The sequence below is a fragment of the Emydura macquarii genome, unplaced genomic scaffold, assembly GCF_026122565.2.
Source record: "Emydura macquarii macquarii isolate MOO-44397 ecotype Brisbane River unplaced genomic scaffold, CSIRO-AGI_Emac_v2 contig_2676, whole genome shotgun sequence".
NCBI lineage: Eukaryota > Metazoa > Chordata > Testudines > Chelidae > Emydura > Emydura macquarii.
In genome coordinates this window covers 24,128,295-24,143,484 of record NW_027132813.1, presented here as the reverse complement: position 1 = coordinate 24,143,484, position 15,190 = coordinate 24,128,295, and the positions used below count along the sequence as shown (strand labels likewise).

Sequence of the window (15,190 nt, the reverse complement as noted above, 5' to 3'; positions counted from 1 at the left end):
GTCCCCTTCAGGTTCCCTCCGTTTGACCCTGTGACCCCCACGCCCCTCCCTGTTTTTTTCATTAGTTGTCTCCCACCATTAGTTGTACCCTGGGTCCAGTGACTCCTCCCCTTAGGCTGGGGGAGGGACCATTAGCAGTGGGTGGGCGCAACCGGGTTGCAAATAGGACCACTCTTCTGCTGCCTTCGCTATATCACACAGGATACATGCTCAAATCTTAAGTGGAATGCTAGAAGCTCTAAAATTGGCCCAGTTCTGAGTCACTCCACGTGACTTTTTAAAAATAAGGTCTGAAATGGCATTTTCTGTTTCCATTTGCTTTTTTTCTTTCCATTGTGTTTTGTCTAGTTGAACTTCCCGTTTAGCATGGGTTTTCCCTTTTTGATCAAGTTTTGTAATTTTCTTACAAAAGTTACTTGAATATGAGGTTTTTGTGTATGTGTGTGTTTCTTCAGGATCACCTACTTATATTTTGTAAAAGTATGTGTATGAGTAGATTCTTACATCCACACAGATTCTTTTGCAAAATAATAATGGGCTGATTCTGGCTTTAATGTTTATCCACTTTTTCCTTGTAAGTGCAGTCACATTTGCACCATGAAGAACTTGGCTAATGATAAAGGTCTGTACAACATATTGAACATGTAATGTACTCTTATAAGTGCTCCATATTGTTATGATGATAAATAGGCAGATTAAGTGTAGGGGAAAAAAAGATAAAACAATAGATATATGTAACAAATATTATATAATTGTGAATTGTTTTTTGGTTCACGAATTCAGTTTACTATTTATTATGTGGTTCCCCAATAAAGAGAGCTTCTTTTCCCAAATAAAATGTAGCATTTGCAGATGATGAAGAGCAAAATCTGGCTTCTCTTCTGTTGCACTGTGTACAGCTGTCTCATGGCATCCAGCAAATCCACTCTATCCAACAGGTAAGACTTCAGTAACATTAATTTAATGGTAAATTGTAACTGATAATCTATCATGATACCTGGGATAATCTTCTAGTCACCTAATAGCAAGAGCTATTTTAATGTACAGTTTTACATTTTAAACATGATTAGAACCAGTTTATAAGAGCAGTCAATATTTCTTCAAATGTCTTAAAATTTTAGTCTGATTTTTCATAAATGCTGAGTACCCACCACCCATAAACTTCAGTGGGAGCTGGAGGTGCTCGACACCTCTGAAATCAGATTATATAAGGTATATGCCAGCAGAAAAAATACAGAGCAGGAAAAAAATTTGAACCTTTATTCTGACAATTGAAATTTGTGGCAGAAAAATAAACTTGTAAAATATGTTCTTTTAAATTTGGCAAAATGAGATTTTAGGTAAAAGGGAATGTCATTTCTTTGATATATGAGAACATAAACAAAAGTTTAAACTCTGTTTGGCTTTTAATTTGTTGATCACAGATTGTTTCATTACTGAAGAAGATGGATAGAAACTCCGCATGTAGCCCCATGATTAAATGCTGTTTGGATATTTTTGGAGTGATGTATTTTTCACTGGGTGCAAAGAATCCCTTGAAAAAGGTGTTGGCAAGGTAACAAATTGGATAATAAATAAAAACCCCTTTTTGTTTTTAAAAACAGTAGAACTTTAGCTAAGTAGGAATGTCTGCTACTGCAGAATATTTCATTTAACTTTCAAATACTCTATTACATTATAGTTTCATTACTGACATTCATTATTATTGTATTAAGGATGCGTGTTATTCTTATTTCTGCCTTAAAATTAGCTGGCTTCTGTGGAAATGATTGGTTTATGTTGATTGCTGAATACAATTTATTTATTGAACAAATAAATTATTTGATGTACGGTCTAGAGGTATACTCCATGACTAGAAATGGTAGAAGGTGAAACATAAAGTAGTAACATACATGTTAGTACTATAAACTATATTAAAATATAACTTAAATAATGGCAGTTGGGTAGCAAATAAAAATTATTTCCACAGTCCAAAATGAAACTTGGTATATGGAACACAGATAGGTACAAAGAATTGTTTTAAGATAGCTGTTATGGTGGCACATATTTATGCTTAGGTATTGTGAAGGTACTGCTTTATGGTTTTCATTAATTTTACACCTTTAATACATTCGGGGTTTGGGATCCAGTTCTTAAGTGTCTGAATTTCATACATCCCAAAATATAAACAGTAAGAAATTATCTGTGTTCTAACGTACAATATAAAGCTTCAGTTGTGCAATTTATTGTGTATTGGTGTCCCTGTAGCTGCTCAGAACCCCATTGACCTGAAGTCATTGGGAGCCTGTGTGGGCATGAGGGCTTGCTTACATGCAATTGGTTGCAAGATTGCAACCTGAGGCCTTGATTCTGTGATGAAAGCTGCACTGGTGGACCCAGAAGTCCAGCTCCACACATCTTTTTGTAGCATCTGATCCTAATTCTGTAGCTGCATAGGCCTGATCCTGTGGTCCTTATACAGGCTAGACTCTCACAGATCTCATTGCAAGGTGGATCTCATTATTGCTGGTGATCTGTAGATTAAGGTATGATACTTGAGATTTGGAATTGGTGCACAAAAAACATGGGTGATGTCCTACCAAAATACATGGGACTTCATTGGGATCAGGTTTTCACTCTTGAGTCTACTGAGGGGATAGTAGGGAACAAGAAATCCAAGGAGTCGTGGGGAGTAGGAATCTGTTGGGGTGGAGGAGTTTGAAATCTCAAGGAGTTCTGGGGTAGGTAGTCTGGGAGGGTGGGGAAGAACTCATACAGGGGAGCATTTGTGTTTTTTAGAGGCCTGTTAAATTTGGATATATCCAGGCTGTATTTAGTCTTAATCCATACCTGGATTTTGTTTATACTATCCCAGGAGAATGAACATATACTGCAAAGTCTTGGTTTGGAGTAATTTTAAAAACATTAAGGGAAAGGCAAGTAAATACTATAAAAAGGAATTCAAGGTAAGCAATATGAGAATTTAAGCTGATACGTGCGCCACCTCCTTCCTTTATTATAATGGCTGTATCCAAAAGCAGTTGTTCAGATTAAAGAATTTAAGTCTAGTCCCTTTGTGTGTGTGTAATTCACTAAATGCTTTCCACATATAATTTTAAAATGACATTTTTGGTTTGGATACAGTAACAAATAAATTTAAAAAATTTAAAAATATTACTTTGCTTTCTACAAAAGCAATATCACTGAAAGTAATTTGGTTCATTTTGCTTTAAAAACCAGTTTCTCACAATGGAAAAGAATATGCCAAAGTTAAGATAGGAATGAATTTTTTTGGTTATTCTAAACCCCAGTAAATAAGTATTCATAATGGAAAAGATGACATGCATATATGCCGTATTTCAAAATTAAATTAGAATGTCATATTAAATAAAATATTTTAATAGGTCTAAATTAATAAAGTTAAATAGGTTATTACCATAGAAACTAAATATTATGCTGTATAATTTATTATGAAATCAGAGTAAGGAAAGGAGGCAAGGCTAAATCTAATAGCTTTATATTCTATTGCAACCTTGTGCTATTACATAAAATTAATATAAAAAAGCAAATTACAGAACAATCAACTGTTGTCCAGTCAGATGTGAAATAGAAAGGCTGGTAGATATTAAATACGTTGGTGTTTAGTATTCTGGATTCCAAAGCACGATGGTAATTTTAGTGATTTATGTGAGATTTTCCTCATTAGTATAGCAGAGCACCATTTCTCAGGCTACTTTGTGTTTTTTGGCTACCTTTCCAAAAGGGTGACACAGAATTTTGAGATCAGGCCCTTCTGATGTGTTAAAATTTGAAATTATAGTTTCATATGTGATAAGATCGCTCCCTGGTGGTTTTTAACTTGTTCCTTTGAGTGTAATTAAGGAATTGAAGTTACCAAAAAGATTGTACATTAGAGAATTTAAAATTTGTCCTTATTTATTCTCTTTATCTATTCTCTTTGTTAAACAGTGATGTTTAATATCTTTCTTTAGGCATTTTTAGCTCTTTTCATTTATTTCTATGTTCCGGTTTAAGTGCTTTTTTGTTTTTTTTTGGACACTAAATATAAAGCAAAGGTAGAGATTAATCTTGCAGTCTTCTCTGCTTTCAAATTTACTTGAGATATACTTTGATTCCAGCAGATGTTTTTACTTTTTTAAAATCCATATTGGAAGCTGGAGTGTCTTTACTTCTATTTTTTATTTTTTCCCTTCCCAAGAACAATATTATAGCAACAAAAAAAACAGTAATATGATGAATGGCACTGAGTAAATAAGTTACTGCAATGAGCAGTCCAAATGCATTCTGTGGGTACAGATAAAAGGTTAGTTTGTTCCATCCCATGAGAAAAGGATGGGGAGTCAGGAACTTCCATTAGTGTGATCTGTGGAGAATCCAAGAAACTGTCTCTTCAGGTGGGAAGCAGGACACAGATGGAGCAGGAGGTGTAGCATCCCAACTTCTCAAATCCAGTGGGAACTGTAGGGAAGGGAATTCCTAGTGCTGTGGATGCAGAGATATCTGAGTGAAGGGCTGATTTTCTGGTGCTCCAGTAGGTTAAATCCCTGTGTAGCATTGCAGTAACAGTGGTAGAGAGGACCCAGTGCCAATTACTTCCAGTCAGATATTCACAACGTAAGTGAACAGTACTGTAGAGCAGTGGTTCTTAATCAGGGGTACGTATACCCTTGGGGGTACACAGATGTCTTCTAGGGGGTACATCAACTCATCTAGATATTTGCCTAGTTTCACAATAGGCAACATGAAAAGTACTAGCAAAGTCAGCACAAACTAAAATTTCATACAGTCAATAACTTACTTATACTGCTGTATATACTATAATCAGTGTTTCTCAACCTGGGGGTTGCACTTTATTTTATAATTATATGGTAAACATGAAAAATTAAGCAATTTTCCAGTAATAGTGTGCTGTGACACTTTTGTATTTTATGCCTGATTGTAAGGAAGTGGTATTTAAGTGAGGTGAAACTCAGGGTACACTAGACAAATCAGCCTCCTGAAAGGGGTACAGAGGTCTGGAAAGGTTGAGAACCACTGCTGTATAAAGTGGAAGGTCCTTTGGTCCACCTCCCTGTTGGCTATCCTCAAAATACTTAAAGAAAAGACCATGCAGAAGCCCATTTGCTGGATTACTTGATAGCTCTGGATGTTTCAGAATAGCGGAGTTAGATGATGTATATTCATTGCTCCTTCTCTTTTATTTCCCTTCAAGTGAGAGGTGATGGATCAGAGTCCTTTTCCCTTAGCCTGAGGTTCATATCTCTTCTGTTTTGCATTGAGGTTTGTTTTATGGCTCCGAAGATTAAATGTCAAACAAAATGCACAGTGCCATTTAACGAGCTTAAGTAATGATGTCAAATTAATAATTGTATACAATATAGAATTGTTATAGGTAAAGAAATGGGCATATAGGGAAAATTTCTGTAGATTTTTCTCCAGTAGCTTTGAATTCTCTTCCTTATCAATGAGTTATCTCATTGATCACTGTTGCAGTTAAATTATGGAAATGTAATAATGAGGAGGGAGAAACACTAGTTCAGTAATATATTATAAAAGGTCAGATCCTGCTGCCTTTAATCAGGGAAATTTGCTATTTATTCCAATCAGGATCTTTCCCTGAGTAAGGACTGCAGAATCAGACTCTAATTACACTTTTAATCTAATCTAATCACACTTTTAAGACCGATGCTGTGGATACTATTGTTGCTTTGTTTGTTTCACCCTCTGAGAGGCAAATTTGCTTAGTGTTCAAGGTGTATACACTAAATAAAATGGGGGAGAAATCCTGAGTGATCTGGTTTCCTATAAGTAATCCAAATAGTATGCAACCAAAAATACTGTCCCATCTTCCATGTTTTGCCCCCTTATGTATGAAAAGTAACTTTTATAGTCTACTAATTTAGGGAACAATTGAATGCTGAAATAGTGTTAGTTATATTCTGAATGTGACTCAGTGCTTGGTATCTCATACATAAGTAGCTCCCTGCCTTAAGGATATTACTCTACTTTGAACAGATGATACAGTGGGTAACAAGCAAACTTGAGGTGCTGAAGCAATCTGAATCTTGCAGTGATAATCCCTGTAGGATTTCATGTAACAAATGTTTGTGTGAGAACTCTCCCCTTCTTTATTTTTCTTTTTGGGAAAGGGAGTTAAAGGGTGAGAAAAGGAGAGGGAGGCTGCTGAAAATCAAAGGGGCGGCATGGGAGAAAATGAAAAGATGAGTGGGGTGGGGAAAGATAAAGGAGCAGTTAGCACAGAGGCGTGGAAAAGCTAATTTAAAAAAAAAACTTTGAACTTCTGGATGTAATTAAAAATGTCTTGTGTCTTAGAGTAATATAACTGAAACTTGTTTCTGTTGAATACCGCTATACTTGCATTAATTTGTTTTTATTTTTTTCAATGTTATAAAATGTCTTAAACCGTGGTCCTGTAATCAGCTCTGCATGGATATAGCCTTGCAGCTTCATAAAACCCTACTGAAGTTGTGGGTGTTAAATACAGATGTTCATGGATCCAGCTGCAGGATGGAGGCCTAAGTTTTTCATCAGTTTTACAACTTTGATATTATGGATGCTCTTTAATATTCCATTTGAAATAACTGATTGTTCTCTTTCTACTGTAGTTCACTAAATGACCTTCCTGAACAACTTATGACCGAAGCAGTGCACAGTTTTGTTTGTTGTCTTAAAGAAGAACTAAAAACTACAGACTTACACTTGTACAGAAAAGTAATGGACAATCTTGCTTCCTGTATGGAAAACTTTAGCCTAGGTATGATGACATGCAATATTATCGTTCATGTTTTGAACTTACTCAATTGCGATTTGGAACTTGGTGGTGTTTATAGTAGTCTTGGTCTCACCCCTATCTAGATAAAGTAAATGATTGGTACCAACACATACTTACTCAATATATATAGTTCTTCCCCTCCCCCCCGCCAACAGGTAAAAGAAGTATTAACAACTTACTCAAAGAAGGTAAGGTCATGCTATTTCTGTAGCAGATCTAATAAATGTAACTTTTTTGATTGCTTATGTTTTCTTGAGAATAGCCTCAGACAGACATGAAATTTTTAATGTGTGTAAGCCCCACTGTTACTCCTTTATGAAAACTCACACCCAACACAAACTATATTCGAAGACAATGTAGACAAGTTTTGCACAGGTCTTCTTAGTGGGATGACTAGAAATGAGTAAATTGCATGGAAATACTCTTCTCCATTGTAGTTGGAACTCAGTAGATTCTTCTATGTTTTCCATGGCTTTTCATGTTCCATCTTCAGTTTCCTTAGTTGCATTTATTGCTGCTCTAACTGAATAGACCTCAGTAGAACTGTTTCAGAGCAGAAATTGCTGTTAAGTGATATGAGACATTCTTTCTCCCATTCCCAACCCTGAGGTTGAATGTGATATGTATGAACTCTTATCAGCCTCTGCTGACCAGACAGCAAGAGCCAAGAATTGGCAGTGATGAATAATGAGATCTGCCAATAGCACAGTTAATTACTGTATCATTTATTAGATTCAGTTTCTAGACCATAGGGTAGTGGCAACTTGATACATTGCACAATTAGATCTTTGTTCAAACCAAATGCATGGCCTCTGTGGAATTGCAGCCTTATCCTCTGGGGTGCTCCAGCGCCTTCAGCTACCATTAATGTCAGTTCAGCATCTCAGAGGGAGTTAAGGGTATTCAGTATCTTGTAGGATTAGGCCCTTACAGCAAGGTAAAATTCATCTCAGTGGCTAAGGCTGCACTGGTTGGAAGACCCCAGGCTATTGTAAAGCTGCATGAGAAAAGCTTGTGTGAGTGAGTTCCTTTCCTCCAGCAAGTTGTCAGTTTTTATTTTTGAACCATCTCTATCCACTTCCTCAGCATGACCTAGGGTTGCACAGCCCAGGGGATTTGAACAGTTTACATTATGGATTTTTTCCACTTCTTTTGAACACTACTCCTTTGAGACTTTAGTGAAGTTCAAACTTGATTGATTTGTACTTTTGTAATGTTGCTTCTATTTGGCAAATAATTTTTCTGTGTGTGCATATACATGCATACACACATGTGGGACCAATTTATATTTGCAGTGCAATCTGTTTTTAAACAAAATTTCTTACTGTAATTTATTTTTAACAGTTTTTCAGTTTCTGCAGAAGTCTCTTCTTGAAATACAGGAGGAAAACAGGCAAGTGAAATGAAATTTGAAATGTATTTAGCTTTTTCAAATCCACTCTCTGTGGAAGACACAGTTGACTGAACATTCATTCTAGTAACAATAAATCCATTAATGATGTAAATGTCATGGTGATAAAGTTAATATGTGTAGTACTGGGCCATTTAAAACAAGAAGGGTAGGGAGTTTCTTATCCCATGCTAATACATATTGGAACGTAAAGGAGGGCAAAAGGCAGAAAACTAGGATGTGGCAGTACAAGAGGCATAGACGGTGGACTATGTTGTAGCTGCCAGTCTTATAAATTGTGGGTATTGTCTTCATTGCAGAATTGGATCTGAACTATGTAGTTCATAGATACCTTTGAATCAAATTGTACAGAGAAATATGTATAATGTGGTCTTCCACTTCCCTGTGACTCTTTTTTTTTTTCCCCTTAGTGTGGATACCAGTTTAGTGAAGTGATTGTCATTGGAATTTACCCAGGAAATTAAAAAGGACATAATAGAATTTGTCCATTTTTAACACAAGCTATCGTTAAAGCTGCTGGTTTCTCTGTAACTATGCATCTGGTCGATTCAACCCAATACATTTTTTCATAGTTGTACTCTGGGTTGATGGGATCATGATTTCCTAGGGACAGTGGGAGGGATTAAGCAGGGTGCCAACTCCCCTCTCTGTTACATCTTTACTGAAATTGGTGGTCAGCAGACTAAGATGGGCCTTATGTGCTTCGTGTATCTACAGTTGAGTTGTGCATGCAGTGGTATGTGTCTCTTATGACCAATAGCACTCTAGAACTGAGAATACCCTACTACTGCATGCTACTGGGTACACAGCTCAGGTGGTCCTCCTGCCAACCTTCCCATTAACAGACATCTGAATGCTGTATTTTCGTCATTAAGAATAGAAGAGGAGGAAATGCTAGAAGAATAGAAAGGAGTTTGGCCACTTAACTTACTGATGTAATACCGAAAATGGTGAAACTCAGGTTCCATCATAATGAATGGGAGCATCTTTGGAAAGTTGGGATAGTGTATCACTTTTTTATGTTTCTTATGCAATTTTGCTAAATGCTTAGTGGTCTATTCTTTTCTTGATATTAACGAGAATGGAACCTTAGCTTATATATCAAGGGCCAAATAGAAACTTTTCCATGTTAAGTTTTTAGTATTACACATGACTTTCCCAAGTCCAGATTTGTTAAAAAAATGATCGCAGGATGTGTTAGCTTAATTTAGATAAAATATTAAAAGAAATTGAAATGTTTGTGACTGTTTTGTGATTTTATTATTGATTGTAAGAATATGAAGACTGCCTAGAGATCTGTTCACAAAGTTATGCATTTGTTTAACCAGCATGCAATGAGTTGTTTTAAAAAAACAAAAACAAAAATGAATATGCCTTGGATTTAGCTTGCCTGTCTTATCTTTTTTGTTCTATCCAATGAGATGATAAAAATAACTTATTATCTGTAACTTCAGCAAAATATTTGCATGAGGGAAATAGAAATTTTAGTTGACTTTATTTGGGTGTGTGTGTGTGTGTATGTATGTGTGTGTGTGTGTGTATATATATATATATATATATATATATATATATGTATTTCCTTTTCAGAAAGTTTAATGGAAATAGTATTGCTCAAACTCGACTGATGCATGATTTATTGATGGCTATTAAAGTTTCAATGATGCTAGTACAGAAAGTACAAGAAAATTTTCAGGGAAGTCTTTGGAAGAAACCTGGTTCTCTTCTTTGGCAAAACATGTGTGGTTTACTGAACAGCTTCACAAACTTTTTGATGGATGGTAAGTATCAGCAATATTTAAATACTATAAAGCTTGTTCTTAATAAGAAATTGAAATAATTCTTTGTTGAAAAACTTGTCCTTTGGACTTATCCGCCTTCAGTTTAAGTCTCTGAATGTTGTACTACTGATTTTGGTAGGAGTAAGATTGGGAACTTAGTAAGTGATCATCAATTCAGAATGAGAAGAATGTAAAGAGGGAGAAATTAGATTTACCAATTATAATGAATAGATATTTTAGTGAGTAAATGGCATTTTTAATATCTTTCAAACTTTAACAAGTAGCTTTAGTCAGAATTGCCAGACTTTTATGTTTGCAAAAAATTGTACTGAATAAGCTCAGGATTGTGCTATCAGAAGCGCATATACCAATGTTGCAGAACTAACTATGGTATCTAACCTATTATTTAATTCAGTTTTTGTGCCAAGTGACTGGAAGGTACTAATGTGACACCAATTTTTAAAAAAGGCTCTAGAGGTGATTCTGGCAATTACAGGCTGTTAAGCCTAGCTTCAGTATCGGGCAAATTACTATAGTTTCGACCAAAGAACAGAATTATCACATATATAGATGAACACAATTTGTTGGGAAGAGTCAACATGGCTTTTGTAAAGGGAAATCATACCTTACCAGTCTATTAGAATTCTTTGGCAAAGGTCAACAGACATGTGAACAAAGGTGATCCAGTGGATATAATGTACTTACATTTTCAGAAAGTCTTTGACAGGGTCCCTCACAAAAGGCTCTGAAGCAAAGTAACCTGTCATGAGATCTTCTCATGGATCAGTAACTGGTTAAAACACAGGAAAGAAGGGGTGGGAATAAATAGTCAGCTCTGAGTGGGAGAGAGGTAAATATAGTGGGGTCCCCCAGGGATCTGTAGTGGGACCAGTGCTATTCAATGTGTGCATAAATGATCTGGAAAAAGGGATAAACAGTGAGGTAGAAAAATTTGCAGATGATGCAAAATAATTCAAGATAGTTAAGTTCAAAGCAGACTGAAAAGAGTTACAAAGGGATCTCACAAAACTGGGTGATTGAATTTCATCTGCTATTTTGTTGCCCAGTGTTGGTAAATACAAAGCAATGCACATTAGAAAACCAGAATCCCAAATATACCTACAAAATGATGGGATCGAAATTAGCTGTAACCACTCAGGAAAGAGATCTTGGGGTCATTGTGAATAGTTCTCTGAAAATATCAGCTCAGTCTGCAGCAGCAATCAGAAAAGTCAACAGAATGTTAGGAGCCTTTAGGAAAGGGATAGATAATAAGACAGAAAAGACCATAATGCCACTGTATAAAACCAATGGTATGCCTAAATCTTGACTACTGCGTGGTCATCCCATCTCCTAAGAGATATATTGGAATTGGAAAAGATATAGTGAAGGGCAACAAAAATGATTAAGAGTATGGAACAGCTTCCATATGAAGAGAGATTAAAAAGACTAGGACTTTTCAGCCTCAAAAAGAGAGGACTAAGAGGGAATATGATAGAGGTCTATAAAAACATGAACGGTGTGGAGAAAGGGAATAAGAAAGTGTTATTTACTCCTCCACATAACATAAGAACCAGGAGTTACTCAATTAAATTAATAGGCCGCAGGTTTTAAAACAAATAAAAGGAAGTAGTACTTCACCCAACACATAGTCAACTTGTGGAACTCTGTGCTGTGGGATATTGTGAAGGCCAAAACTATAGTAGGGTTCAAAAAATAATTATTTAAATTAATGGAGGATAGGTCTATCAGTGGCTATTAGCCAGGATGGTCAGGGATGCAACCCCATGCTTTGAGTGTCTCTAGCCTCTGATTGCCAGAAGGTGGGAATGGACAACAGGATGGATCACTTGATTATTGCCTGTTCTGTTCATTCCCTCTGAAGCACCTGTGATTGGCTTGTCTGAAGACAGGAAATGAGATAGACAGACCCTTGGTCTTGACCCACTATGGCCATTCTTATATTCTTTCTTATATACTTATAAATAATCATCTCTATTTCCTGTAGAAATTTTGCTTACATTATATTATATTGTAAATTTATAATATGAGCATATCAGACTCTGCCAGAGACTTCCTTTGTGACTTGGGCAAGTTTCCCAATGTCAGTTTCCCCCATCTGTAAAATGGGGATAATGTTTTCCTACTTCATGTGAGTGTATCGAGTATAAGTTCATTAATACTTATGAGGAGCTCCAATGCTGTTGCTGTGCAGGCTCTGTAAATAACCGTACATTGTTTATGCTATTTTATTTTTTTTCTATATGCAGTTCTAATAGTTTCTGTCAAAGTAGAGTAATTGTACAATAAAAAATGTTTTTTTTTTCCTGTCATGTAGAAGGTCTCTTGCCTATTGTTCAGACTACCTCAGCATTAGCTGTCATTCTTTTCACTAAGACTATGTTTGAGCCCATTGAAAAGTTACCTTGTTTGGTAAGTATATTTTTTCTTTTAAAATAAAGTTATATATTTTTACTTTTACCAATTATTATGTAGTTGAATGTTCTATTTGTAATTAATCAATAAGATTGGCATTAATTGTCAGTTAAGAAAACATTGTGGAAGGGACTGTGCAGCACCTGAAGTTCCCATGAGGAATTCTGGTTGACTGCACCAGAATTTTATTCGGGGCTCTCAGGTGGGATACTTCAGTGGTCTTACTGCACCCTTGTTATGAGAACGCAGCGTGCTTTCTCCTTCATGCTGGCTGGTGTGGAGAGGAGCCATAGTTTTGCCCTCTCAACTCTCTTTCCTGCTCCTGGCATCCAGGAAGGGAATATTGATATAGAGACTGTACTCCCCATCAGGATTCTGGCTGGCCCTTGAGTATGGGTGGAATACTTTGTGCCCTTCATTTTTGACGTGTTGAAATGTTAGAGGTACTATGCTAGGAAAAGGAAAACAATAAAATATTAAAGCAAATCTATGTATTCATGGGTGAGAAATGCTTTGCACTTTTATACTGTTTTCTAAGGTTTGTAGATATGCATGATTTATTTCTTCTGTGGCAATACTCCTGCTATGCTAACTTCATTTTGTTTTTGCAGGTCAGTGACTTGCTCCTCTGCTCAGTGAAACATGCTAGTGTACCAGAGTGGTTTGTGAGCATCTGTGGGAGCCTTTGTACCGAAGAACTCTCTGATTCAGTCCTTCTCTTCCTTTGTCATGGAGCGCTGGCCATGTTAGAGTGGAAGAATTGCAGTATGGGTCAAAATGGAGAGAAATTGCTCTTAGATATTGCATTGGTTTTGTTATCTTTGGCTTCACAGTAAGTTTATATTTTAATGCTCTTTTATTAGCTATTTTTCTGACCTCTTACATTTACATTTCTGTGGTTGAAACCATACCTACTAACAATGTCCTGCAGTCCATATCTTTTTCTGAAGTTGGAATTTAATTACTCTTGTCTGGATTTTGTCTCCTTTAATACCTTATTCTGAGTAATCCTAATGATATAATTTATAAAATAATTGCATATTTCATAGCCTACATGTGTTTTGCAGCTTTCCACTTGTTTCCGAAATGCAGAAATATATCATTTTTCTTTTGATTTAAGTGGGACTAGTGTTGGTGTTAGGGATTACTCAGCATTAGAAAGCGTGGCAGACTCCGTCCTTGTATAATAATGTATATCTTATTCACTAGGTTTAATCTTTTCTGTCAAAGATTCTTATTTTCTTACAGAATAAAAAGAGTGGAACCCTTAAAATGTAATGAATTATATGGATACCAAATTTTGAATACTTGATGACCTTTTAAAACTCTCAACCCTGTTAAAATGTAGATTAAAATATATCCCATATCCAACTCCCTCCTCCCTCCCTAAGGGGTCAACTCCATTCTGTGAGGAGGTGGTTACTGCTTTTTACATTGCGTCCTTATTATACGCTGTTCAATTTTTAATTTTCTTGTAACAAAAAAAAAAAGCTCAGCATTTTATTTTTAAAGTAGATGTAAAGTAATTATGTGAAAAGTAGTAAAGCTGCTCAGATATCAACAAATATTTCAATTCCTATGGGCTTAGTTCAAATAGTTGGCCTTAATTTAAAAATAGCATTGGCTGGCTATTTGTCAAAGTCTTGTTAAGTTTTCGGGGAATTCTAGTAGTGATAAGAATCCATGGCAAAGAAGACAGGGTGGTTTAGTGGACTGAGCATGAAATTTGAGTTCTGATCCTGCCACTGACTCAGTGTGACTTGTCAATTAACTTCTCACCCTCAGTTTTCCCACCTAGTGCGTGGTAACTATTTCCTTACTTGCCTAAGTGGAAGGTGGAGGAGAGATATTATGAATTAATCTTTTTTAGTCCTTTAAAAAAGTAAAGCAACATTTAATAAGTAATAGTGAGTGGATAATGACAAATGGGAATTCTGCAGACTTTTTCTTCTTTCTTTTTTTAAAGGTTAAAAGACTCCAATATGGTAGTGTCCTTATCTAGAATCCTAGCTATTTGGACTAATTCAGCATTGGATGTCCTTGAATCAAGCTCCCAAAATCTAAAGTGCAGTCTTAATGGAAATTCTAATACAACTGGGAAACTGCTGGAATATGTGTATACACATTGGGAACATCCTTTGGATGCTGTTAGACACCAGGCCAAGTTGATATTCAAGAACATCCTGCGGATACACCAAGCCACTGTTAAAGGAACTGTTGTAAAATCTGACCCTTTCTTGTCAATGTTGACAGAGAGCTTGCTAAGTTTAGAATGGCATGTTAAAGGGAAATATGCTTCGCTTGGCTGTCTTGTGAGTTGTGTGGGTGTTGAAAATATTTTAACAGTGGACAGAACAATCCCCATGCAAATCTTGGATGTAATGGGTGATCAGACTCTTGCACCCTACGCAAGTGATCTTTTGGAAACCATGTTTATAAATCACAAGAGTCATCTAACATCTACATTTCAAAAAAGCATCTGGATCAATCAGTGGCATGACACATGGGTATCTCCTCTTCTTTTAATATTGTGTGAAGAGAACCCTGACCAAACTACTTACATAACAGATTACTATTTACCAAAATTGCTGAAATGTAGCCCTGACAGTCTGAGCTACATGATTAAAATTCTTGAGGCTTCTGCTGATGCTAATATTGGTAAGAAAATAAACTTAATATTTATAGTTCAGATGTTTAGATAAGCTGCATAAATTGTAGAGAGATGATTTCTGATTTGCTATTTCTTGGAAGTAGAAAGTGGGAGAGGAAGGG

General features: G+C 36.0%; 1 protein-coding gene across 2 annotated transcripts in view; it reads left to right on the top strand.

The window, feature by feature from the left end:
• Nucleotides 1-15,190, top strand: part of THADA (THADA armadillo repeat containing) — a 345,314-nt gene that overhangs the window by 10,245 nt on the left and 319,879 nt on the right. For both annotated transcript variants that reach the window (XM_067565060.1, XM_067565061.1), the window contains exons 3-11: nt 844-938; nt 1,425-1,555; nt 6,627-6,775; nt 6,949-6,981; nt 8,138-8,186; nt 9,792-9,982; nt 12,321-12,415; nt 13,030-13,250; nt 14,385-15,076. In XM_067565060.1, coding sequence (XP_067421161.1) covers nt 844-938; nt 1,425-1,555; nt 6,627-6,775; nt 6,949-6,981; nt 8,138-8,186; nt 9,792-9,982; nt 12,321-12,415; nt 13,030-13,250; nt 14,385-15,076 — 1,656 coding nt within the window. The remainder of the gene's footprint in view (nt 1-843; nt 939-1,424; nt 1,556-6,626; nt 6,776-6,948; nt 6,982-8,137; nt 8,187-9,791; nt 9,983-12,320; nt 12,416-13,029; nt 13,251-14,384; nt 15,077-15,190) is intronic.